Source organism: Aplidium turbinatum, chromosome 14 (genome assembly GCF_918807975.1).
Source record: "Aplidium turbinatum chromosome 14, kaAplTurb1.1, whole genome shotgun sequence".
Taxonomy (NCBI): domain Eukaryota; kingdom Metazoa; phylum Chordata; class Ascidiacea; order Aplousobranchia; family Polyclinidae; genus Aplidium; species Aplidium turbinatum.
The window spans coordinates 18,038,399-18,065,381 of record NC_137485.1 but is presented as its reverse complement, the minus strand read 5'-3'; the positions used below and the strand labels follow the sequence as shown (position 1 = coordinate 18,065,381).

Here is a 26,983-nt window from a genome sequence, read left to right as displayed (position 1 = left end):
CTAACTCATTTGACAGTTCATTGATAAGGCTTCAAGGGCATGTCACGTTTTTTCTGCAATGTGCATCCAAGCATACAAAAATCAGAATTTTATAACTTTTTTTGAAAAAGGTAAATTGATACATGTGGAGAAGGTAAATTGATACAGTATATTAAATTCTTTTTGTGACTGTAATAAATGTTGTTATTGATCTAGTTGATTTAAATAAGTTATTCTTCGTTAACAAGACCTGCTACTTTGGGAAACAAATATTATATGGGCTTTCGTAGGCCTACACGCTATCTGCTTTCAAAAAATGAGAAAAGCGCAAAGCACCCCCCTTGAATAAGAACTCCAGCCAATGATCCTTCCCATGTCCATCCCGCTGCAGAAGCTTCGCCGCACACATAGGCCTCAACAGTTATCCTTGCAACCAAGCACGCCAACCACATTTTAAATTTTCATTTATTGCTTTGCTGTCAAAGGGGATTTCTGTATTAGTTTTGCTGTATCAAATTACCTTCCGGGTGTATCAATTTACCTTCCGTGGAAGGTAAATTGATACATTTAAGTGACGTTTTTAAAATTTCAATTAAAAAAAAAGTAACAAAAATAGAAAAGTGAAAATGTTTTTAAAAAGTGTGTAAGGGATCAGACTTTCATTTCAGCTTAAAATCAATAGTTTGTATCACGTAATTTTCAGTTAACAGGCAAAAATGTTAAAAGTGTATCAAATTACCTTCCCTTCCCCTACGTCTCCAAGATAATGAATCGACAACTTATCCACTGAAATTGTTGCTGTTTTGATATTCATTGTTTTGTCACCCAAACCTTACCAATTTGGTTATCAATGTTAAAAGTCTAATAAGTTTTATTACAATCAAACAAGTTCATTTCAGTATTGACCGAAAAGGGGGTAGCAAACAACAAAAACGGTATAAATGTGTTCGAGGAAGTAAACTAAATGCCAGTTCCTATTTATGCTAAATTAATCTGTGATGATTAACCTACGTAGGCCTACTTCATAATCTAACTTACAGTTATACAATGCATTGTTTTGACAATTACATTTACTCTGCTTGTTTGGTAATATATGGCGCTGTTAAAACAAAATAAATTGACTTGACTTAGCAATACAACCGATTGCGATTGCCACAGTTTAGTGGTTATCAATCTCAAAGATGACGTAGGCCTTGAAAAATTGAGCTGCGAACGTGGAGTATTTGAATGAAATTGGGTTTATCAATGCAAGAATGGAATCGGATCACATCACTTAGCCTAAGACTTAGGCAACTGGTTTTTCAGCAATGTCAAAAGTGTGTGTACCATTGCAAAAAATCTCACCTCCAGCTACTGCTGGTCTTGAAACCGAACACATTATCACAAAAAGCTATCTGCGATAAATTGAATTTATTTCACATGAAATATATTATGTACAACTTCACTTTGATTTTTAAAGGCGGCACATACAGAATGATGGGCGATTTCAACTGTAATGACGTCAATTCAGTGAACAGGCGACAACCAATACCAAATCAAATTTTAAGAAGGACGCTTTTCTTAAAATTTGGTTGGTTGTCTTTACCTAGCTAGGAAAACCTGTCCTTTTTACGTTGATTCCACGTTTGCAAATTCAATGTGAAAAGAGACAGATTTTGATTTTTCCTGCAAAACCAGATGAAACAAGAGGCAAAAAATTTCACGCCTGAATGTCTGATATAGGGTTAGGTTCAATTGCGTTGATAAAATCCTTTTCTGAGATGAAGAAAGTCAACTTAGATTAAACAAACTTACTTGAACGGTTGATAAAACCTCAAAGGTTTGCAAAAAAGTCGTGTAGATTCATGACAGAGAATCACACCGGAACTGCATATAGTAAGTGATGACTAAAAATAACAATTTACATTAAGTAACGTTGCTAGACGTTGAATCAAACAAAAACAGGTGTATTGCAAGCGAAGTGATTAACAATTAACATTTAAGCGGAACGCACAACAAAACGCAGGCAATGCAGGACAGGAGCAAGGCAAAAATACGTCAATAAATTTACAGCCACAATATTTTTTTGTATAGATAATTGTCATCAATTAAGTTTTTTGTGTTTTATGTACAAAGAAAATTATCGATCAGTCTCGTAGCTGAAAAATTATTTCATCTTTCGGTGTTTGTTTGAAATCTTTTTGTACAGCATTTCGAGATTAGGCTTTGTTGACAACAGCTTGAATCATTTCTCCAAGTTTGGTATGAACTTTGCTGAAGTTTGCAATCTGAAAGATAATTGAGAAAGCTTCAACAGGCTTTCTGGGCAATGACATACAGTAGGCTACAACACAGACCCTTACTACTCAAACCTTTAAGAATACATGAATATGAAAGTTCTAGCATTAATAGCTCAGCGTGACTGTCATGTGATGGAAGCGACGCACGCGAAAGACCGATTTAAATTAGTACCGTAGGTTTTTGCACAAATCGAGTACAAGGTAGATTTAAATAAAAAGAATAACTCCAGTTCCAGTTTAACACATAGTCCAACAATAGTTTGAATACTTGTGGCTAATAACATTGCTTTCAACCCCGCCCGCTTGAGATTGGGAATGAGAGAATGAGTTGCAAATAAAACCTTAAACCTCTAAGCTTTCAGCAGCTACTGTACTGTACAAGTGTACAACTGTAGCTCAAGTCCAATTTTTATTTGAAACTTTTTGATGTATTGCTACAAATCGATTACACGAGACTGGGACTAAAACGAAACTTACTACTCTCTTCTGAAGGAAAGGTTGAGCTCCCTTCAAGTGACCTCCAATGTTTTCTGCCAGATGTTGGCGCTCTTGTTCATTGAGAACCTTCTCCCAGAAAGTAGTCACCTGAACGATAACAAGGGCATTTCAGGAGCGGTAATTTTAAGAGCTTTTGAACAACACAGAAAATACTGTAAGACATAATTATCAAGTGATTGAGGAATAGGTAATAAAAAAATCGAAAACTAAACATTCCACTTGCTACCTAGTTGAATGTATAGTAAAAAGCTAATAATCACAAACGAAAAACAACTTTAAACAAGGAAACATCCGTCACTTCCTTCGGTGGAAACTCGCTGAAAACAATCAAAACGTTCATATTACTTGCAATCAAGCAAAGTATGAAAAGCGGTGAAACAGTCTTTGACATTTAAGCTATATATGACACGCTCCAAACGCCAAATGAACTGTGTGGAGTGTGGTCTTGGCTACCACATCAGGTATGATGGCTACCAATCACAAAACACACGTTGTTGAAAGTTGCCTGTGTCGCTGATTATGAAACCTTTGTCACACATCGTTGCTGTAAAGAACCTTACTCAAGGGCTGTGCCAACAATATCAGGCTATTTTCCCCAGTTGATGCCAAAACCCGGAAATAATCGTGTTGTCGCACGTGGTACTAACTGAATCACGTCACAGTTATGATGAGTACATAATTACACTGATGAGGCTTGCTATAAAGTTTTAAGAAGCTACAAAAAGTTGCTTAAAAATAAACCTGTCTGTCGTTCACTTCACAATCGGCAGCTCTTGACTTTGAACTAGTTTTCAAAAATCGTAACGTGAGTTGATTGCGACGTTATTATTTCAACCCAGCACGACTTACAATACAGTCTAGTAGAGATATTTGAGCGGAAAGGCGTCCTTACAGCGGTGTGGGTGAAAACAAAAGAAAAAACTCGTCTATTTTGCTCCCCAAGAGCCCCATCGTCTTTACTTTGTTAAAAATAGTTGGCTTTCTCTTCGGTCGAAGTACCAACTTTAAACTTTCAATAAAAACTTCAATATATTTCATTGTGCTCGTACTGGTTATGTAACAAAAGAATGCTGCATTTGCATCATAAAATGTGACGTCAGGCTTGTGAAAAATTCCGTTTTTTGTAATAAGTGAAGCTTTGGATATCAGCTAACGCCAGAAGCAGTTACATAACAATAAAAGGATCTGATGTCACACAAGTTACATAACAGGAGACTTTCGTACGCATGTGTTTCCTTAACCTTTTTACTTCTATTAGTAAAAGCATCAGCTGGCAAAAGACCAAAAGCACACATGAGATATAAAATCGTTTACTTTTCCACGGACATATCTCAAGCGTGTTGGGCTATAAAAAAACTTTCAAGTAAATTGCAACGATGGGAACTCGCAGCAATGAATCGAAGTCAAAATGGGACTCTACAATTTGACTGCTTCATAGCCTAACCTTAACGGAAAAAGCTACAGATTTGATGAAATTGGATTGTTTCCGTGGTCTTACCATATGCAACACTGATTAAGTTTCAAGAAAATAAAGTTTAGATTAAAACTTCAAAAGTACAAAGTGCTAAAACTGTTTGCACACCAAAAAGCGAAGTTGCGATAATAGTGGAAGAAAAGGACGTCCTACATATAGTTTCAAAACTTATTAATGATTAACATAGGTAAACTCTATCGTCTACAAGATCAAATGGTAATAGTGAAGTCACAAGCTGTGAAGTGAATGCAAAAACCGACCATGGATGAAGTTCAGCTTTCAGAAAGCTACCTTCGTCATAGGTGGCTGTAAAGAAGAAAGTTTTGTGTCACTTGAAACATCATAGTTAAGAAGCGATCTTCCTGGCGTCAGCACTACCTGACTACTCACTAGAACTATGTGGCAAGAACTAGTGGTGCGGTACTGATGAGCCCAGCCTAATGGGCGAAACACGTGTCTATCATTGAGTTCTTGTTACACTCGACTGCCGAGAAACACTTGAAACATCATGTTATTGGTTTAGTGGATTCGTAATATTATTCCTGAACTCACAGAATCTTCCTTGGAAAACTGCTTTGAAAGTTAATGTCCGAATTCTTTTTGCCCCTTGCCTACTTTTTTCAAGCCAAAATATCAACGAAAAACAGAGAGATCAAGAATTGAAAAATAGAAGCACCTGGTCTTAAATTGCTTGAAATATTAAAATAAAAGTAAAAAGGGGACAAAATCAAAATACCCATTGACATTTTACATTCTTCTAACGATTTTGCACATTGAGTCAACGCAAGATTACACCGATGTACCTGGGTGAAGTTGTCATCGTCAGCAGTGTTGTATTTTGTGACATCACCGGCGGCAGGGGCGGCGTGCAAAGCGCAGTGTTTCTTCTGGTGGTGGTCGGCACGATGACCGTCGATTGGGCCGCCGAAGCTGTTGGGGTAGTAATTGGGTGCGCCTCCTATAAAAGTGACAGAAAACATTAGTCTGCCGAATATGGTATATAACTGTGTAGTAGACCGAAATAGAGACGTACAAGGTGTGGCCCAAAGCCCCATGCTGTTATTTATGTGACTTACGTCAAATATAAACCAAACACCGACCCTTCAGTTGAAGATAAAGAACTGAATACAAAATCTATATTCAAATATATTCGAGCTCCAACGAAAATCTCGTTTATGTCTGACCAGGGGAAACATTTTCACACCTAAACAGTGAATTCAAACATATAAAACTCAATAAATAGTGCAGCATTAACGGGCTTACCGGCATTGTCAGTGACACACTGTGGCCCATCTCTTTGGTAGTTGGTGACCTTATCTACCTTGAATGGACAGTTGATTGGAATCTGCAGATAGTTTGAGCCCAGTCGGTGCCTATGAGTGTCAGGGTAAGAGAACAGACGACCCTGCGTTTCAAACAAACATTGTCAAAGTCATTTAATAAATAATGTGAATGTTGCGTTGAACCAATTGAATATATCATTATTACGTTTCGCCGTATCCGAGCTTGCACCCAGTTGTTAAAGTTTTAAATTAAGTGGAGGAGATCGGCAAGAAAGTCAGTCTTCGTGGCCACCTTCAAGCCTGTTATTAACTGTCTTAGAAAGTACACAGCTGCATGTTTTGATAAGTGTCGAACCAGCGCTCTCACGACTTGGCTGTGGACCCGACTTTACCACGGCGGCTTTAACAATGTAACAGCAAAAAAGAAATTAATATTAGAAAAAGTCAGCCCAATAATCATGCCTCCAAAACATTATGAAATCATCAAATTAAAAATCATTACACACAGTTTTAAGATACACAATATATGTAAGGCATCGTCGATTCATACAAACGCTCACTACACTGATTGTAGACCGGGCACGGGAAACAAAATGAATTAGATGACTGATTCGCCGGCAATGACGAAGCAAGAAATGTTTTGATTGTTTGTCTAGCAAATCTAATTGGCTCGTTCCTAAGAACTTTCTGACGTTATAGTGGTTTTAAACCAAACGAAATCGTCATTATCCAATCAGAACTATAGGCGACGCCAAACAAACGTGAAACTGTAATGAAAAATTAGACATTTTAACTAGAAATTGATATCGACAAAAATGAGAAATTAAAACCGATATTAAAATCTAAGGGTTGGCACCAAAAGAATTCAAAGAACTTTCTTGAGTTCCATCAAAGAACTCTCTTCGTTGAAAGGCATCACAGATGCCCCACACAGCTGAATAGGAAGAACGACCAACAAACGTTACTTAGTTTCACGAATCAGCCTTCCTTGTAAAGGAGGGGGTGGCGCCATACTCTGCAATACCTAACTATAAACTTGTAAACATGTATCACTGCACTTGGAAGCATGAAGGTAAGATTTGATCAGCCTTGACCAGTTCAAGACGTAGTATTCACTAGCATAGCGAGATAATGGATTGCAATTGGTGATGATCGATATCGGCGCCACCAGAGCAGTGCTGATGACGTCAGTCATCTATCACAGATTGAAAAAAAATGCAATTGTGAGCAAAAATGAGTCAAACTGTCTAAAATTTGCCAATACTGCATCATAAGTGCTTGGAAAGAATGTAAAAATATTTCACAAAACGTTATACGTACTTGCAACATTTTGTCTGGGCTTGCCTCGATCCCTGGGACCATGTGGGAGGGGGAGAAAGCAATCTGCTCCACATCAGCAAAGTAATTGCTTGGGTTTTCGTTCAAGACTACCTTGCCAACAGGGATCAAGGGGTATTCCCCTTGTGGCCAAACCTGAAAAAGATGGAAATAACATTTAAAGAATACCAAACCCCGTGTGCAGTCGTGATTAAACAACAGGTTTTTAATAACATAAAAGATTTCTTCTCAGAAAAAAGAAAAAAATACCAGTAATATTGGTGTTGTGCGCAGTTGTGATTAAACGTTGGCGACTTTTAATAAGGATTATTGGTCTATGCTAAGGAAGTGTTTCAATGGGACGGATGTTGCTCAGTATCTTACCAGCCACCCTAGTACCAATGACCCTTGTAACTTGAAACTTGAAAGAACGAGCAATGCCGTCGCACAAAGCTGTGAAAGACGGTATTTTGCTTATTATCGAGCCAGTAAATTAGTCCGTTTCAGATTGATTTAACGTCTACAAACACTAAATCAACGTAAGACCTCGTTTGATAGCTAAGTCAGTACTAAGGAACATGACATGACAAACGTTCAGCAGAGCACCATTATTTTTCCCCACGCTTAATAATAATAATACGAAACTCACGACTTCGAGTTTAACAGTCAGACGAATTGTCGGTTTAGCTCTTGCCATCAGTACCAGGCAGGAAATGAGTTCGTTCAACATTCGAGAAATTTTATGTATTTTGAATTTGGTAAATTTTGTGAAACGTTACCACTGCTTCTACGCAGCAAAGTGCAACCATCCAATTCATCAAGAAAGTGCATGGATTTTCACTTGAATTTGGTGAAAAGCCATGATATAACAAAGCATTTAAATGTGTAAATGGAACAAAAGCTTAACAAATATCGTACAAAGTTTCCTTTTAACATCGTGTCAATGTAATCACCCGTTGCAATACAGTAGCAGCAGATTTGTTTCATGAATTCCAGTGAAAGCAGCTGCTGCGAAGGCAGATACGTCTGCTGAGTGCTGAGACGTTATCATCATTTCAAGCCGCCATAATAACTAAACTTACAAAGCTTTTGTTGGCCACACTGAAACGGTCACGTAGCAGGAAAATCATCATATTCTCAAATTCGTAACGAGTTGCGGATTATTTTTCACGAGCTGCAGGCTTAAGCTGGAGAATGAAGTTTAACCGCTGTAGTTTAGTTGCTTCTTTTAGTGATCTGTTTGCTTCTTTCCTTTCGTTTGAGACTAGATCAATTTGCTTAATAGCAAAGGACTTAGCCATCTTTAATTGCTTGTAACAACATGACAAAGCAAACAAGTCGATGCGTAGTTTGTTTCTGCGCAAGTTTCGTGTGCCATGCGGCAATGACTGAGCAGAAAATGCAACGGCTAAGACTGGTACCATGGTTCAGCTCAAATTTCTGGAATGTTCTTCCGCTAGTTGCAATAACAGCGTCAGCACAACAGCGTGACACGGCATACTAAAAATGCTGTACGCCACACTGCACAAGACTTGCATGATTGATTGACAAAACACGAAAGAACGGGTATTTTTTATGTAATTCAATTTAAATGACACAGATTAGGACACATAGAACAGTGAGCTTTTGGCAGTTTTCGAAATGAATGTTAACCACAAATATAGCCTACAGCCCTACAATCATAACAAACAATACAGAATATTTTTATTAGTGGTGCTGATTGAATATAACAAACTCCACGGTGAAGCAAGCCTAAGAAAAAAACAGCAATTTCTCAGCTCTACTCTCTACACAAAAAAGGCCAGCTTTCAATCAATTTTGAATAGAGATGTTAAATATAGCAAGCAAAACTTATGGATGACTCACTGGGCATCTTTCAAATGTTAATATTTCATGTCAAAAAAATAAGATTATCATTTTTAAGAAACAGTCGGTATATTTTATATTTTGTAGTGCAAGAAAGTCAATCATTCACCAAAGTTCCATCGCTTAGTCGTCTTGCATAAGGCATTCACTGTGGCAAAACGTTAGTCACGAGAAACTTGACTACTTTTGCAAGGTAATGAAATATCAAGCGCCATCAATAACTTTTTTTATGAGCCACATGATCAAATCCCATTACAAATTAACCAGCTTCGTTTAGCAAAATATGCGTTCCCCGTTTAGAGTAAAGATCTGTTGCTGAGACAATTGGCCTTTTTTAAGGTCGTGTTGATATCTCAACATCTTCAAATAACGTTAAAATAACGTCAAACATTAAAAACTGGTGGACTTTGTGCTAGGCAATCATAAAAGCCCTTTGTTAAACGTTGACTGAGTCTAAGAGTCTTGAAGGCATTAAGTAGCCACCAAAGTCGTTTAACAAGTGAGCAAATACACAAACCAACCTTTGTGAGATCAAATGGATTCCAACGGAACTTTTCCGCTTCCTCGAAAGTCATCACCTGAAGGTGAAAAAAAGTCACGTAAGGCTCCATGAAACGAGACAAATTTAAATAGATTGAAATTTTACACTTAGATATGATATTATCGAACGTGTACCAAAAAGCTGAGTAGACTTCTCAAAGCATTATATTGTAACTTGAAACCGTGGGTTAACAACGCTATACATTGAGATAGTTTGCAAAATTTCCTTGCATCTTAAAAAAATACCAAAACACCAAACTTGCGAATTTATATTTGTGCAGATTTTCAATTAATGTGAAACGGAAAAGTTTGGTGACAACAGAGTTAGAAAAGATCCCCAATAGCTCATGGTCAATTGCAAATTAATGAAGCCAGGAATAACAGCATTTTCGTAAAAACAAAACAATTGCGGTCTTTAAATGTTTGCAAGATCTGGCAGTTTCTTGCTCTCTGAGTTAGCAACGTATTGGTAAAGTTAATTGTATTGGCTGGCACAGACATATTTTCGTGCTTACTTGTATGTAGAAGGTCCACGACGGATATTTTTCCTCAGCAATGGCATCAAACAAGTCCCTGATGGCGTAGTCAGGATCGGTAGCCGACAACTTCTCAGCCTCGTCAGCCATCAAGTTCTTAATACCTTGGTCCGTCTGCGCATAAACAACATGATAGTTTCGCTAAATTTTGTATCACGGCAAAATGCAATGCAAGATTCAACAACGCTTCTCAATAAGCAACTGTTTTAGTCCCATTTTCTTCGGCAGCTCGACCCCCAAACTTTGTTTTGTTTTATTTGTTTTATTATCTTTATCCTGCCGACGTACACCTGACCCACGCTGCAGCCGACGGCAATGTCTGTTTCCGGTTGTCTACTCTACTTATGACTTAAATTTGGTACTACCCATTACTCGAAATCGATCACTGGGTAGAGGCAATTATCGTAAAGTTTCTTGCCCGAGAAACAACAGCAAGTGCAGGTGGCTGGAGTCGAATATGCAGGCTCTCGACTGCGATTTTTTTTTTCTCGACTGCGAGCCCAATGCGCTAACCACTCGGCCACTGCTGCTAAACTTCTTCACACTATTGTTTGCAAATGGAATTAGTGGAGTGTTTTTATGCTAACTGATGTATCATTAAACGATGTAAATGTCTGGAAAATCTAGTTACTACAGACTAGACGATAAGTTGCAGCATGAGAGAATCGGATATACTCAACTTCAGTAATGTTGAAATTATTCGCCTTGGGCAACGCAGTGGTTTTCGCATTGGTTATACTTATGCACATTTACATCTGACATATTTAAAAACATAAATAGACGCTAAATTATCATTACAAACACATAAGATTGATTAAAGGCGAAAACACACACCAGCAAGCCAAACTTATATTGAGCGCATTTTTTAACCTTGCATCGATTTTCGAAACTTCATTAATCATACTGGAGTGCTAACAAACAAGTTAATGATTAATGAACAATCGCTACCAGTACCTTCATGATAAACTTGCAGTAAACAGCCTTTCCATCTTCGTTAACCATCTTGAAAGTATGGCTGCCGTAACCGTTCATCTTGCGAAATCCGTCTGGTGTGCCTCGGTCACTGAATAGAAACGCCACCTAGAGAATGTGACATCATGATCAGATCAGTTACAAAAAAACTTAAGTATAAAATTAATTCATCTCTGCATAAGCGTTGCATCAAAGCAAAAGCTAGAGACATATAGTGGGGCAAAGTTAAAAAAAGTGTAGTCTAGAAAGATTTACAGTACAACAAAACATGCATGTGTTATACAAGGAGTAAAATACAAATGCTTTTTAAAAAATGAAAATAAAACACCAAATTGAAATACAAGAAGAGCTGTTTTTTTACAAAAACAATGAAAGGAACTTGCGAGACATAAATACATTTCACAGAGGAAAACACGGTTTTGCATACAAGAAACGAAACACTGAATGGTAAAACAAATCGACATCAACATCATCTCCATCTGAAACAATACTCACACATCATATAGTAGTACCGGTGCCGTTGCACCTGTAGCATGACGAATTAAATGCGTGTTGCGCACATGGACAATTGGACATATGGGAAGCATAGTTTGAAATGACCATTTTTTATGTGTCGTATCTAGACACAACAGACTTTTCTTATTTCCAAAACACATTGTGGTGTCATTTACCTGGTGAGTGGTTTCAGGCCGTAGGGAAATGAAATCCCAGAACATGTCAGGATCCTTCAAGTGGGTTTGGGGGTTTCTTTTCTGGGTATGAATGAACGATGGGAACTGAAAATACGTTCAGGATAGGTTGAGTGAAATCTCAAGTCTTAATTTTTTAAAGCCTTTTATCCTACCTACATAAGTAACCGTGATTAAAATTGTTTAAATAGGTTTATACAGTACTCTATGAAAACCGCAAGAAATTCATAAATTATTGAAACTGCACAACTGTATGTATAATACTATCCAGCAAATAATTTCTTTTTACAGAAAGAATAAGCTGGCGAACAAAAGTACTTTTAGACATCAAGTCTCAAATTAAAAACGCATTGCAATCTTAACTTTCAGGAATTGTCTAGACTCTATTCTTATTCAAATTTACAGTAAATGGTATTAATATCACAAAACAGTGCCTAATGCCAAGCGCAATGCTAAGCATAAATTACTTTGACAATCTTGATTTATTTTACTTATTCAAATATAAATTAAAATTTCTTATGAATAATAATTTTAAGTTTGTAGACAGTCGTAGCTCATCTTGTCATAATTTAAAATGAGACATTCATCAAAATGTCATGTTCTAGAAAAAAATAACATTGCCGCTGTGTCTATCGAAAATGTTGTGGCATTTTCTTCAGTAATACATTCCGAGTTTTTGTTATAAAAAGTAGTTCAACAACAAGAGGCTATAGTACAGGGGAAAGTGAACAGTTCAGGCTACTTACAAAGATAGGATCCCGGATGAAAAAGATAGGAGTGTTGTTGCCGACAAGATCCCAGTTTCCATCTTCGGTGTAAAACTTCACCGCAAAACCACGAGGATCACGAGCAGTGTCCGCGCTTCCAGACTCTCCACCTAAAAATACCGGTCTGAACAACGAGGCATCGCTTTTCAACATTTGTAAGTATTCGAGAACCGAAACAACGTTACATTGTTGCAGACATGTTGATTTTCAGAAATCTACTCATGAGCGTTGATGTCGACGATTGCATTTTAAACCGTTCAGGCAAACAGTAAAATTATGTCCGAAACTATGATTTACGTTATGCTTAAGTTTGGAGTTTTGGCAAAGCATTCACTTTGTTGTAACTCTAATAATGTTGAATGGTCGGTGATGTTATCGCAATACCAAGACAAAAAATCATTTGTTGCTATACTTTAAAAAAGGTTGTAATGAAACTTCCATTTAAGCTAATCTAGATAATGTGTGTGGCTTAACGCAGTAACAAACAGTTTTGCAATCAATATATGACGATGCAAAATTTATAACAACGCTATATTATTAATTATGATGATGTAATGTGTAGTCTGAGTGTAACATTCTACATAGGGTTGTAAAGGGGCGGAAAGTTTCCGGGAATTTTGGAAACTTTCCAGGAATTTTGAACGACCCGGGAATATTGGGAATATTCATCTGGCATTCATTATGTTTAAAACATTTGTTAAATATTTCATGAATAAAAAAATACCAAAAACCTATCTTGAGCATTTCTTATTTTCTTTAATTATTATAAACACTAATTTGGTGTTAATTAAGAGTGAGGCTTATGCAAACTTTTTCAATATTCAAAAAAACACTGATCCTATTTGGGAACACTCACACCAAGGTCAGCAATAGGCTCTCAAATGAAAGGGTGGAAAAACTAGTATCAGTCAGGTCAAACTTGGCATTGTTTGAGCCCTGTGAAGACAAGTCAATTCAAGTTGAAGTTGACTCTGAAGTCGATGACGCTGCCAGAACAGTCATTAGTACATCATCTGAAGAAGCCGAGCAGGAGATGCTAACCGGCAGCAACTAAAACGACTTTGTGACTGACTCAGTATTGTTTTTGTTTGTAAAAAAACAGATTGGTAATGATTCATTTTTGGAGTTATTAAACTAAACCATGTGTTTGTATGTTCTTAAGTATTTTACTTGTACATAGTAAGTTACTTTTATTCTAAACAATATAAGGCCATTATTTTCCTGTTTCAACATCTAATTAAGATTGTTTTGAAAGTTTCCGAAAATTCCCGTTAATTCCCAAAATTTCCATGGAAAGTTTCGGCTCTGAAAATTCCCGGGAATTTTGCAACCCTAACTCTGCAGCACACTGATGCCTTATAATGCATGTTTCTAATCATAAATATTGCAAATACGCTTCAAGAAAGCCAAATACCCACCAACAGTGGAAAATCTGATAGCAAGTGGAGTTTTCTTTCCAATAGTTGAAAATATTTTGGCTTTGCAATACTTGGTGATGTCATGTGTCACTTCGAAGTACCCCTTGGCACCTGTAGAGAATGCAAACATAACAACAATAATTTGTAAATGATTGTTCTTGCTGTAAGACACAAATTTATATTCACCGTATGCTAAATCTGCATACTGTGAATATAAATGCACACATCAAACAACTACATACAGCTAAACTGACAGATAATATCGAAGTTATTTTAACAGCATTTTTATCCAACAAAGTACAATTTGTATGTTTGTACTAGTACAGTCTTTACGATTCTGTGCAAGCATACCTCCTCCTTTGGCGTGCACAACTCTTTCTGGTATACGTTCACGATTGAAATGAGCCATTTCATCAGTGAATGTAAAATCCTACAAAGGCAAACACAAATATTTGTGATCACGTATTTTCAAACTATAGTAAAACCGTTTCTTCAAGATGAATCACACCAACCAAAAAGTGAAACACAGTTTTCAATCCAAATATACGAAGTGCCTGATGAAATAAGCTGTTGTAATTATGCAATTTTTTTTAACTTATTAATCTATATTGGTCTAAAGCAGGCCTTAAAACTCGTATTTTTTTCCGGCAGCCATCGTGGCCTACCGGGAGCTCCTTCTCGGCGGCCAAATCTGCGCGCTTGGAGGCCAAAATACAAATAGCTAACGATAGCAAAAGTAAATAGAATTAAACTTGATACAATGCTAAAATGATCACTTAGCGTCTGTTGAAGTCTGGGCGACGTCCTGCAATAGAATCGTTGTACCACGCAATAACTGCTTTATCGGGATTGTAATCCGGTATTGCGGAACCATCTAAATTGTTTCAGCTGCTCAGTAAATTGTTTCAACTGCATTACCGAATACCGCCTTTCATAAAATCTGATCACTTATACCGTTGATGTCACCACTCACCATTGAGGGACGAGGGTGTGTGAAGTCACTAACCCATAGCAGGAACATTTCTCAACTATGAAGACACATGTTTTCCCCTCGGATGTCAACTAACCTAGTTCTCCTTTTTAACAATGATTCAATGTCCGACAACATTGCATCGACATAAAAACGACAATATTGCCGATGTAAATTAGCACTTCGGATTAAGACTTTGTTAAAATAAAGGTCGGGAATTACAAACAAGACTTAGTCAAACAGGCAAATGCGCAAAGTTCTTTCTCTTTAATTTTATTCTAGATCATTTAATAAGCGGAAAATTCGTCTTGTTTTTGTTCAATTATGTTCGTCTAGTACTGCTCTATAATCGTGCAAAAAATCGCAAACCTGCGACTTGAACGCTATTACTCGCGCACAATGGATGAATGCGCGTCGCGCGTTGGCCTAATGCGCTCACGCATTTGCGAATGCGCGGGTACAGCTGGTGATTGCAGCTGGGTATATTCCATAGCAAATGTTCCCGGACAATAGCCTACAACAGTGGTGATTATAACGCGCTGACCTAATTCTGCGTCACTCTTTGATACTACATATTTTCGACAGTTAATCCATGCTCATTCTATTGCAAAATTAAATAATTGGCTAGAAGAAACCAGCGGCCAAATATGGCCGACTGAGAAGGTAGCACCGGCGGTCATTCAAGCACTACTTAACGGCTATGGCCGCCGGCTGCTTTATGGCTTGCTAAAGCACCTCAATGCTTGAAGTTTGCTGGTTTATAGCTATTTCTAGAGATAGGTTATGGTTTGATTTGTATTATTTTTGCTGTGATGGGCAGAAAAATGAACTTATTTTAAACGTTTCAAAATCGATCACAAGCATATCCCTGGGAGTAACAATGTATAAACAAATAGCCTATAGATCAGCAAGTTTAGGTACGGTATATATGTATGAAACAACAATGTTTGATAGCAAATAAGTTTGAAACTTAAACATTTTAAGATGATGAACTTAAAAGTACGTGCGAAGCTAACAAATGTCGACTGTAAGAACACACTTTGCTAAAAATGTAGAAATTTGGCTGTGCAATGTAAAATGTATTGACATGGAGTAACAACAAACTCACAGCTTAACTATTTACAAATGCACATGTGTGAACTTTGAAAACCAGAGAAAATAATTAATTCTAATGAAGGTTTACATGTACTGACAACTTCAGTTGAATCAAAGCAAGTTGGTGGAAAGCATTTACAGAAGACACTCACACTACAAAAACCAACTTATTACATCAGGGAAGTGCATCGTACCTGCATAACCAAAGGGCCACGTTGACCTGCTGTCATACTATTAAGCTTGTCATCAATTGGTGCTCCAGTGCTTGTCATCAGCACACCTGGTTTCTAAAATGCATATTTGTCACAATTAAAAATACTAACACTTTTTTACGAAACGTTAAATATTAATAGCACAAAATATACAAGAGAAGATAAAGTAAAGATATTTAGATAATCAGCTATCAACATCCTATTTCAACACACATCATCATCATCATAATAACCCAATAATGCATATAATGCAAATTGTAAAAGCATAAAACTTCATCATATTATATATATGATATTAACAGCATTGCTGTTTTTTGTTCACTATAAATGATTGATTGTTAAGAACAATGATTGTAAAGTCTTACTAACATAAAATATTGTACGGTAGCCTATTAGTATTTCTGGTAACACTTGTTTAACAGTTTTGAGGATTGAAGTTAAAAAACGATTTAAACACTAAACAAAGAAAATAAAAACAATGAAAACTATTAATACTACAAAAAGTGCTCAATGCTAAGCAAAAAGGCAAAGCAGAGCGAGTTAAATCAAATATAGTTATTACTATCTGAAGCCTTTACAAATTGTTTCACCTAACGGATCATCAGAAGGTCTGAAAAACATGCAAAAAAAGTAATGAATCGATAATTCCTGAAAAGATATTAAATATTATAACCTATTAAGGTTATAATTTTATTAAGGTTAATATCTTTTTATTTATTAAGGTTATAATATTTAATATCTTTTCAGGAAGTACAGGTTTAAAGGTTTTTTTTGCAGATTAAATTACAGTTGTAATATTTAATATCGTTTTAGGAATTATCGATTCATTACTTTTTTTGCATGTTTTTCAGACCTTCTGATGATCTGTTAGGTCAGGGGTCACCAAACTTTTTTCTCTGAGGGCCGGATTGTTGCGAGATTAACAGCTGCGGGCCGGATGCAAATTGCGAAAAGATATACAACTATTTAGAATCTCCAATGACTTGAATTGAGCACAATAAATAACAAATTCAGCGGTGGAATAGCAAAGTTGTGATGAAAATCGAAAGGTTGCTGGAAAAGTTATCCCCTGCTGTGATCAGTGCCGGTCTTTGGGGTGTGCAAACCATGCGATCGCACAGGGCCCACAAATTAAGGGGCCCGCAATTTACTCAGAAAATGTAGTGATTTTTGTCATTTCCAATGGAAAAAATTCAATTCGATTCACAAGCAAGTACCGGTATCCTTGAAGTCAGTTGCGGCTTCAGCTGTATTTCCGAAAAATGCCAAAGAAAACGTGATCTTATCGTTTTGCTATGCCACCGAACAGGGACAGCACCATTTTACAGTAATATTCATACTCAAATTTTTGTTAAACATGCTCTCAGAATGCAACAAATACAATGTAAGTTTTCAAAACTTTTGCCCGCCGGCCGTCAACCCCCCTCCCTTTCAAAATACCTAGCTACACTACTGAATTGGATCATTGTCATTGGGGCCCGCAAAGGATATTCCGCACAGGGCCCGAAATACCCTAAGACCGGCACTGCTGTGATACACTGCAGGGCATCGTGCTCTTGAAAAAACATTACACTGATGAAAGATTGGTGTTTTGAACAACAAAGGTTGAGATGTCATAATAAGGAACAATATCGAAAAATCATTAGCAGGTTGCGTGTAGCTCAACAGCAACGTCAGTCCTTTACAAAAAGTTTGGTAACTTTTTTCCTTATTAGTAGTAGTGCAGCTGTTATTTCCGCAGCACGTGGCGGGCCGGATGAAATTAGTTCGCGGGCCGGTTCTGGCCCGCGGGCCGTAGTTTGGTGCTGGGTTTTTTTTTTCGGTCATTTATCGGTCATTGACCGATTTTTTAGCAAAATGTCCGAAAAAAATATAGTCAATTCGGTCAAAATGTCCGAAAAATATATAGTCAATTCGGGTGTTGCAAGGTTGAGTTTCGCTGATAAACGTTGAAAAAAGTTTTCTCAGATAAAACACGACAACGTTTCTCAGCGAAACTTAATGTTGTAACTCATAGGCGCCTAACTATTTTTTTGGCCGTGGGGGCGAAAGCGTGTTTCATCAGCAGCAACGTAAATTCAGCAAAATGTCACGCAGATGGATGACATAATTATGTCGTCACACTAGGATTGCTTTTATTGCCACACTCGGAGTTATCGCTACGTTTGACCTACCGGTACCGTTAATTATTATAAACAAAACTCGACCACTTCGGTTAAGCAAACACATGCCATGAGTCTGCGTAAACTAGCGGTTGATGGACTGCGACTCTTTAAGCTAAGCACATCATAAAGTTTAGCAACGAATTAGATTTATTACCATGAAATAAGAGACGAAAAGGTTTACTAAAAAGTAAAAGGTATACTGTAAATGGAATGACAATGTCTTGAAAATGGAATGCAAGTACTAACTTGATTATACGCTTGAAAATGTACCTGTTGAAAGTAAAATCATTCACGTTTACATCAATTCAACAGCACGTCACCTTGAATAAATTTAGAAGTTGCTGACATCTGTAAACAGCTCTTGAAAAATAGTTACGGAGAGACGTTTGATTATAGCTCCCTTTTCACTACAATATCGCAACTTATGACTGATCTGCTTTCAACTTTATGGTTGACCTGTTTTCGTGTTGCAGATGAAACAAAAGATGCGCATATTCCCGCCTTTGATCAGGTTTCTATGGCAACGGTCGTGTGTGCGCCATGCAGTTTGCGCGAGTCCGTTGTTGCGTTGATTATTCCGCATGTGCGCAATGCGGTTTGTACCAGCCTTTGTTGCGTTGGTTGGTGTTTACGTCGTGCCGAGACTTCAAGTTCATTTTCACAGCGAGCGGTTCACTGCCGCGACAATTCACTGCAGAGGTTTCGACTTTCGAAAGCAACATCGAGTCTGTTTGCAAGCGCGTAAAGCTAAACGCACGCTCCGTCTACGTAGCAAATTATGTTGTTTTTGGGTGCATTCAACATCTGATGACATTGAATCGACACAAAATGGTAGATTTTTGCTATGTCGCAGGCAGCAAAATCAGTCATTTTTACATTGATTCAACGTCTGCAGACGTTAAATCAATGTAAAAATGACAGATTTTGTTGTCTGGTGTGGAATTGTAGCATCCTACTCGTTCTAGTGATTATTTATCGCCAAGCTGTTGCGGTTTGCATTCAAAAAATGTTGTCCTGCTGCCGATCGCTAGTTCATCTATTGTTTTATGTATCAATACAGCATAAAAATTTGGCGCCTATGTTGTAGCTAGTCAGGAAGTGCAAATTTTGGTTTGTATCAGCTACTTGAAAGGAAATATTTTCCTCAGAAAAAATGACCAAAATAAATAAAAAATGACCGAATTTTTTCAAGTCATTTCGGACAAATGACCGAAAAGTGTCAGCGAAAAAAAAAACCCAGGTTTGGTGACCCCTGTGTTAGGTGAAACAAAGAAAATATATATACCTAACCAAAAACCAATTATGCACAACTATGTATATAACAAAAAATAATTATATACAGCCTACAAAAATACAACAAATAGCTAAATGAAATAAAGCTTTTCCATATCAACATTCAACATATGAAGAGCTTGTTTCCAAAACCGCTTATGCGCCATTTTTACAAAATTGAGTTTAGAGTGTCATTAGGTAGAGTATTACCATGGGTACCTACTATCCATTCCTTTTTTTCCAAAACTTTCTCTTTCTGCTTCAAATTCGACAATAAAAATTGCGTTTTCTTCCAAAACCACTTACGCGCATAAACGTTTTTCGTGGTTTTCTCGAAATCACGAAAGTGGATGTAAGCGGTTTTGGAAACAAGCTCTTTATATACTGAATTGATATCATAAATCATACCGGATTTTTTGCAACATGCTCCTTCAGCTGATCAGCCGCTTTGTCACGTCCCATTTTGCTTCAGATTACAGTGTCAAGACAACAAAAACAAAATTACAGTATGCTATAAAAACATAAATTTAATAAACCCAATAATGTCATGTTTCAAAATTAAGCATAGGTCTGCTTTTTTACATTACACAAAAACTTAGATGTAGATATACAAAACATCTCACCAATTTCTTAAAAATAGTAAAAGCTGAATATGGAATGCATAAGCCTACATTAAAACTATCAAACTTGGAGTTTAAAGTAAAACCATGTTTACTTCATAATGTAGATATTAACGACCTGTTTCAGCTTGATGCTGCGAGTTTGCTGTGGTAACTGCAAACTGGTAATAGCAAATTGCACTAGCTTTTGGAACACAGTTTTTTAGTCATGTGCTATGACGAATGGTGTTGAAGTCAGTGGGCTGTTGTTTTTATGTGGCTCTTTTATTTTGCTTGGAGCTACTGTCAGTTGAGTTTCTATATTGTTAGGCATTATTGCTGTAAAATTTTGTGTTTACAAGATCATATGCAAGAAATGCAGGAAAAGCTACATAGGCAGCATCATCAGCCCACTCCACTCCCGCCTGAAAAAACACCTTAGCTCAGATAAAAGTTTATCTTTGATCATCAACAACAGTGCCTCGCTGACTTTGAATAGACAATACATCATTGCCAAAGAAAATGACACGGGACAAATGCGCTTTAAAGAGGCCATTTTCATAAGTAGACAAAGTCCAAAAGATCAACAACCGTGCTGAAAAAAAAAGAACTATTGTATGTCACCGGGTGCAACCTAGTTCGTACCCTGAACAGTTCGGACCCTCAGTTCGTACCCTGAAAAGATCGAGAAAAAAAATTAAAAAAAGCCGAAGTCGCTGATCGCAGTTTAATAGCACAAAGCCGAAGTCGCTGATCGGAGTTTCCGCAAACAAACTCGAGGGTTAGGGTTAGCGGAAACCGCGGAAAAATATTTGCGGAAACTGCGATCAACGAGGGTTAGAGCAGAGCATAGATTACTCGATGATTAGAGTTAGGGTTAGCCGAAACTGCGGTTAGCAAAACTGCTGAAAAATGTTTGCGGAAACTGCGATCAGCGAGGGTTAGGGTTAGAGCATAGATTGCTCTATAGTTCGGGTAAAGGTTAGCGAAAACTGCGAAAAAATGTTTGCGGAAACTGCGATCAGCGAGGGTTAGGGTTAGAGCATAGATTGCTCTATAGTTAGGGTTAGGGTAAAGGTTAGCGGAAACTGCGGAAAAATGTTTTCGGAAACTGCGATCAGCGAGGGTTAGGGTTAGAGCATAGATTAATCTATGGTTAGAGTTAGGGTAAAGGTTAGCGGAAACTGCGGTTAGCGGAATCTACGGAAAATGTTTGCGGAAACTGCGATCAGCTAGGGTTAGGGTTAGAGCATAGATTAGCCTATGCTGGTTAAGGTTAGCGGAAACTGCGATCAGCGACTTCGGCTTTGTGCTATCTTTCTCTCGATCTTTTCAGGGGGAAAATTTTAAAATGTTTGCGGAAACTGCGATCAGCGACTTCCGCTTTTTTTAATTTTTTCTTTCGATCTTTTTAGGGTACGAACTGAGGGTCCGAACTGTTCAGGGTACGAACTAGGTTGCATCCTATGTCACCTAATCTATCATTCAGCTGATTCAACAAAATTTTACAGCAATAATGCCTAACAACACAGCAACTCAACAGCCAGCAGCCTCAAGCCAAACAAAAGAGCAGAATAAAACAATGCCTCACTCACTTCAACATAATTCGTAGCCCACAACTCGGGAACTATGTTCCGAAAGCTAGTGCAATTTGCTATTACCACAGCATACTCGCAGCATCAGGCCAAAACAGGTAAAACCGGTAAACAGTCTAAAACCAACTAAAAAGGCTTTTAACCATCCTTAGCTAAAAACAACACCTTTTTTGAAAAAATGCCATTTTTAAATTTCTACAAGTTCTGACAATTTCTTGGTTAAAAGTAGAAACATATCTGCATGACAAGTGTTTCTCTGTGGTGGAAAACCCTTATTCGACTTAGATGCCGATGCATTAAAAATCATTGTTTTGGCTAGCTCCTTGCTTTGATTGCAAAGGACAAGTTTATTTTCTCTACAAGTGTCTAGCCCTGGCGTACCGGTAGGTCTATAAAGCGGCAAATGCAAATAAATAAAATCTCCCACTAACTGCTGGAGAACCAAAGTCTTTGGTGCGTATGTTTATTGAAACAGATCGCTCTTGTTTAAAATAAGAGCTAACATTCTGCCAGGGATATCTAGAGAAGGGGATATGAAGGCTTTTAATACGTCTGACAATAGAAGGGCTTCTGTTTATCGTAAATAATCTCTGTTTACCGTAAACTGACAATCGGCACTGTTAGTAGTTTAATAACTCTTGTTATGATAACCTGCATTGCGCTATCAGTATCAAGCCTGGATACTCACTGCACGCTCATGGTTACTTGTTAATTCAACTACCCGTTTATTTGCTTTAAATCTGGCCTACTGCAAAGACTTTGTTAAAAAAAGCAGCTAACTTGTAACTTTTCAACTGTCTTTCCAAACAAGTATTCTTTAAATATGCTCTATGTAACATTTACTAACTGTCATCTGTAGCTGACTGTACCAGTTGCACAACAAAACTTTCTGCAATTGTGAAAAGAACTGCATGTTTTACGCACTACAAACTACCGCCCTGGTAGTGTCATAAGAATAAGGCAATCGCTGTGAGCCTTCGCATCCCCTTCTTTAGATATCCCTGCATTCTGCTTCCGCTTCGCAATTATGAAAGGAAGGACGCCCAAGTTTCTTCAGCTCGTGCATGGACCAAGTAAAAAAATCGCAAACCAGACAACTTTTTCTTGAAATGTAAATGCTTCGTCACGTTTGTGCTGACCAACCAACCATAACGGAATTTTGCTTTGTAATGACTAGAGTTGCCGTACGTCGAATAGAAACTGTAGCTTCGTCAAATTACTTGCAACCATGCTTTGATTGATTGAATCTTTATTTTCGAACTGGGAAAGCTTCTTGCAGAGCTTAATCCTGGCAGTTTTGCATACTTGTAGAGGCTTTGAATCACTGACGCAGGCCCGGTTACCGAGATTGACAGAGTACAGTTTCCGATTGTTGAAGCTTGTCAAATTCACTTGGCAAAATTCTATCAGTTAAAGTTAATGGCAATGAGTAGCTATCGTGATCTCAGTAGTAGGGAATGCTATGCACGCAGTGGTGAATTTCCAGAAGATTAGCTTCTGGAACGTTAGTTTTTTACTTTCCAAATGCGCTAGGTGCCGTAGAAGAGATTCAGAAATATGCCCAAATAAGACTTTGAAACAACACACTTGATGTACCTACGTGCTTAAAACGTTGCTAAAGTAAGCATCATAGTCCATAAAAGATGTAACGTTGTTTAATGCAAATATTCGCATTTTAGTGAAACAATAACACAAAAAATTACAAGTTCTACAATTTTTCACGACATTGATCTTATTCAAAACCATAACACCTTCAGCGACTTTGGGTCTCCATTGCCGAGTTACCTCCCTGACGCAACCAGGATCCAACAAACGTTGCTGGTGAAAACTTTCTCAGTGGAGGACCGACCATTCGTATAAAAAGTAAACTTGAAACAGTTACAGTTTGTAGAGAAGCACGGTGATGTCAGCATGAGGTTCGTTTGTGAAAATCTGCGCTTACACTCGCTCGATGAAAGTGCAATGGAATTTAGCCAGAGTCTTCAAAATTTGATGACGTCACTAAATTCCATTGCACTTTCATCGAGCGAGTGTGAGCGCAGATTTTCACAAATGAACCTCATGCTGACATGAGGTTCATTGAGGTTCACAAAGTGAGGTTCATGAGGTTCACAAATGAACCTTATGCTGACATTGCGCTTAGATCAGAGGTCACCAACCTTTTTTGCATGCGGCCACTTTGGCACTAAGGAGAGCTGTGGCCAGTGTTGGGCGCGATAACTCATTTTTCAGTTAAGCGATAACGATAATCGATAAACGAAAAATGCCTAAAGCGATAACGATAAACGATAAATCAAAAAAAAGTTAAGCGATAACGATAAATGATAAATCATCGCCGATAATGTCCGATAACGATAATTTTTTTTCTTGATTAGCGCTGCCCCATCCCATGCAGCACGAACTGTTTTCATCAACATGACGAAAAATCGAACATAATATACTGTAATGTGACAAAACATTTTGTAAGTTATGCATAAATAGAATCGCAACAGCGGCAGTGGGTATCGAATCTTTAACCTCTTGATCCAGAATCAAACCACTGAGGTAACCGCCGTGCTTATAATTATACCTTCAGATACCAGTTGGATGCTTTTATCAATTGAGTTACACTGCCGCTTACGTGCAATAGGCAAAACAATTAAATCAAATGAAAATACCATAAAAAATTCCAAACTTTGTATTTTGCTTTCTGCTTCAAAGGCTGTTTATAGCAAAGTCAACAATAATTGAAAAAATTCCAAAAAATGCAAAATTAAACGAAATTTATATCGGAACAACAATATCGGAATTTTCAATGTTAAAATTAGCCATTTTATGCCAAAAACTCTCTGATAAACTCCCTGAGCTTCCGATCCTAGGATTTCACTGAGTGAGTTTGCAGCGCTTCCCCAGTTCTCTGGCTGAATTTTAAATGATTTTTCATTCAAATTCACTAGGTTATTATTTGTTACGTTTTTTGTCTCTGTGGCCTCTCCTTATAAACCGATTTCTTATTATGTTGATTAGTTATTTGTTAACTTTGGTTTGCAAAATTACCATTCAGCATTCATAATATTGTTGCCCCACGAAAACTTATGGCGTTTATTATGTGACCGGCTTTTTTTTATGACTTGTTCATTAGGTTAACATTTTGGTGCTCTCTCACTTTGGGCAGGTGCCCCCCTCTCTACTTTTTTCGCTCTGGCGAGAGCACTGAACTACAGGTCTACTGTATTGTTCTTGCATCTGTTCTCGACCGTCATACATAGCTTATCTACTTCATGCTTACTGCATGGCTAATTTTCTTTAACTTTAAACAGGAACAACTTTTAACTTGCTACGCCCTAATCTAAGCCTATGCAATAAAATCCCACTCTCCAGAGTCTTGATCTTAAAAAGTGCGGTAAAATGCACGATGCTGCAATCAGAGTTGCGCTTACATTTTAATTGTAAAATTCACTCACGATTGCCGATTGCAGCAAAACAACAAGAGAATTGTTGAATGCATTTCATTGCATTGCAATTTGCAACTCTAAAAAGTATTGTGTTGTCAGGGCAGTCGCTGCAGGAGGGCGTGCCCCCTCCCCTGACAACGACCTGTGCACACACACTTCAGGCACTGAAGAAGAACTGGTTTCAATTTTAGTTTCATTAACTAGGTGGCTAGTAAAAATATTACTTTTCATGGTTTTTCCACTTGTGTGTTGATCCGAAATAAAATTTATCCACGATTATCGGCGAAAATCAAATATTGCCTTTGGCGATAACGATAAACGATAACTGAAAAAATATTTGAGCGATAACGATAAGCGATAAAAATTTATCGCCGATAATTATCGCCGGTAAATTATTGCCGATAATGCCCATCACTGGCTGTGGTGGGCCGCACTAATAAAATTTTAGGTAGGTTAACTCTTATGCTAGAAAAGAACGAATTTCGTACCCAGTATCCAGCGTTACATGTTGTTAATATTTGTCTTAGAATACCGCAGCAACACAATTTGTCGAACAACGCTACTGCCAGGCCAAGCTCCTTTAACAACACTTTTGACTTCTTTAACAATGTCTAATAAACGAGGCCACTTGTTTTTCACACTTATAGCGAGGGGAGTGGTTTTATCAGAATATTCATCGTCAAGCAAGAGTGGTGTTGTCACTTCGCTTCACAAATGATACCTTGCAATTAGCAATTTCAGTAAACAAGGAAATGTTTGACACATCGCAATACAGGCAACAATAGTGACCTGCAAACATATCAGAGAAAAATAGGCTCCAATAACAGGGAAAAAGACACCGCAGGCGCCATGAAACAAACGCTTGTGAAAATCACCGAAAAATCGTAATTTTATCGTAATTCATGAACAGTCTTCCCTCTAAAAAAGCAATGCGTTGGTTTTTCATCTTTTTGTGAGAGTCTATAAAACCGTCTTTCTTTGATTATTATTAGACAACTGTCACTTGCGGTGCTTATCAGCGTGGCAAGAATTTGTTGATTAACAACATTTTGCAGTACTTGCTTCGGCAATACATATACTAAAATTGGAACAATACAGAGAAGATTAGCATGGTCCCTGCGCAAGGATGACACGCAAAATCGTGAAGCGTTCCATATTTTGCCAATTTATTATAAATTGAGTTGGCACACCGACCTATTTTGCCAACAAAAACTTGCATAAAGAGAATACTGCTCGTGAAACACAATAACGGTGAAACGCACACCAGTGTTTACATGATATTTTCAAACTTAAAATAAGCAACCTTGTGCTCACAGAAATTCGAAAACAGACGTTTTAATCAACCACTGGGACGGTGTGGCTGGACATCGCATTGGAATAACTTTAAGCAATCCCCACCTAGAACTATAATCTGATTGGTCGTTCGGTGGAATCGTATGCAAAGCGAAAATATGCTTCCCGGAAAGTATTTTTTGCCTTCGTGCTCTTTAACTCCTCAAGAAAAGTATTTTTGGTTATACTTGTACGCTGATAGCCTACCTTCTGCCGGCCACAGCGATACAGCGTGGCGGGCCGCCAGTTGGTGACCCCTGGCTTAGATGAACGCGAAGCTGTGAGGGGACTTTGTGAATATGCAACTACGAAAAAAAGATCCCAAAGTCCCCTCGCAGCTTCGCGTTCATCTATGTGCATTCTCTTTGTGGAACAAGACTGTTCTTATTACTACTTTTTCTAGTTGGTACCCACGACTGCTTAGACATACAATGCTACTCTGAATAGGGCAACGCAAGCCAACGCATACTAAGGGTGGTGCTAAGCAGCGGGAAACAGTCAGTAATAACAATAGGAAAATACAGGAATAACAGCATAAAATATTTGAGCTTACGGAACGCCGTTCCGGACAAGTCAACTTTTTGATCGAGCTTCCGGAACGGCGTTTCGGACCGTTCATTATCATTATCCTCGGACTGACAAAGCCTTGATGGGTTATTCCTGGTAGTTTCGCATACTTGTAGATGTAGAG

At 37.8% G+C, this 26,983-nt stretch overlaps 1 protein-coding gene and 1 non-coding gene across 2 annotated transcripts; one reads left to right on the top strand and one right to left on the bottom strand.

Moving 5' to 3' along the window:
• Nucleotides 1-1,370: 1,370 nt before the first annotated feature.
• Nucleotides 1,371-19,845, bottom strand: LOC145782772 (catalase-like). The gene is made up of 14 exons (XM_082594533.1): nucleotides 19,741-19,845; nucleotides 15,878-15,970; nucleotides 13,970-14,048; nucleotides 13,619-13,729; nucleotides 12,180-12,310; nucleotides 11,416-11,520; nucleotides 10,727-10,852; nucleotides 9,752-9,886; nucleotides 9,218-9,274; nucleotides 6,834-6,986; nucleotides 5,494-5,635; nucleotides 5,034-5,188; nucleotides 2,736-2,843; nucleotides 1,371-2,246 (listed from the first exon to the last, which is right to left on the bottom strand). Exons 1-14 carry the CDS (start codon nucleotides 19,792-19,794, stop codon nucleotides 2,178-2,180), a joined length of 1,518 nt encoding a protein of 505 aa, XP_082450659.1. The 5' UTR covers nucleotides 19,795-19,845; the 3' UTR covers nucleotides 1,371-2,177.
• A 6,169-nt stretch (nucleotides 19,846-26,014) lies between these two features.
• LOC145783747 (U6 spliceosomal RNA) lies at nucleotides 26,015-26,121 on the top strand. The gene has a single exon (XR_014290961.1). It is a non-coding gene; the product is annotated as a U6 spliceosomal RNA (small nuclear RNA).
• Nucleotides 26,122-26,983: the final 862 nt, after the last annotated feature.

Bases quoted from the DNA above. Each gene is read 5' to 3' on its own strand.
- LOC145782772 (XM_082594533.1), bottom strand. From the start codon at position 19,794: ATGGGACGTGACAAAGCGGCTGATCAGCTGAAGGAGCATGTTGCAAAA. The intron at 11,521-12,179 runs GTAAGTAGCCTG...ACGTATTTTCAG, and splicing joins TCATCCGGGATCCTATCTTT to TTCCCATCGTTCATTCATAC. The intron at 2,844-5,033 runs GTACATCGGTGT...GTTATCGTTCAG, and splicing joins ACGATGACAACTTCACCCAG to GTGACTACTTTCTGGGAGAA.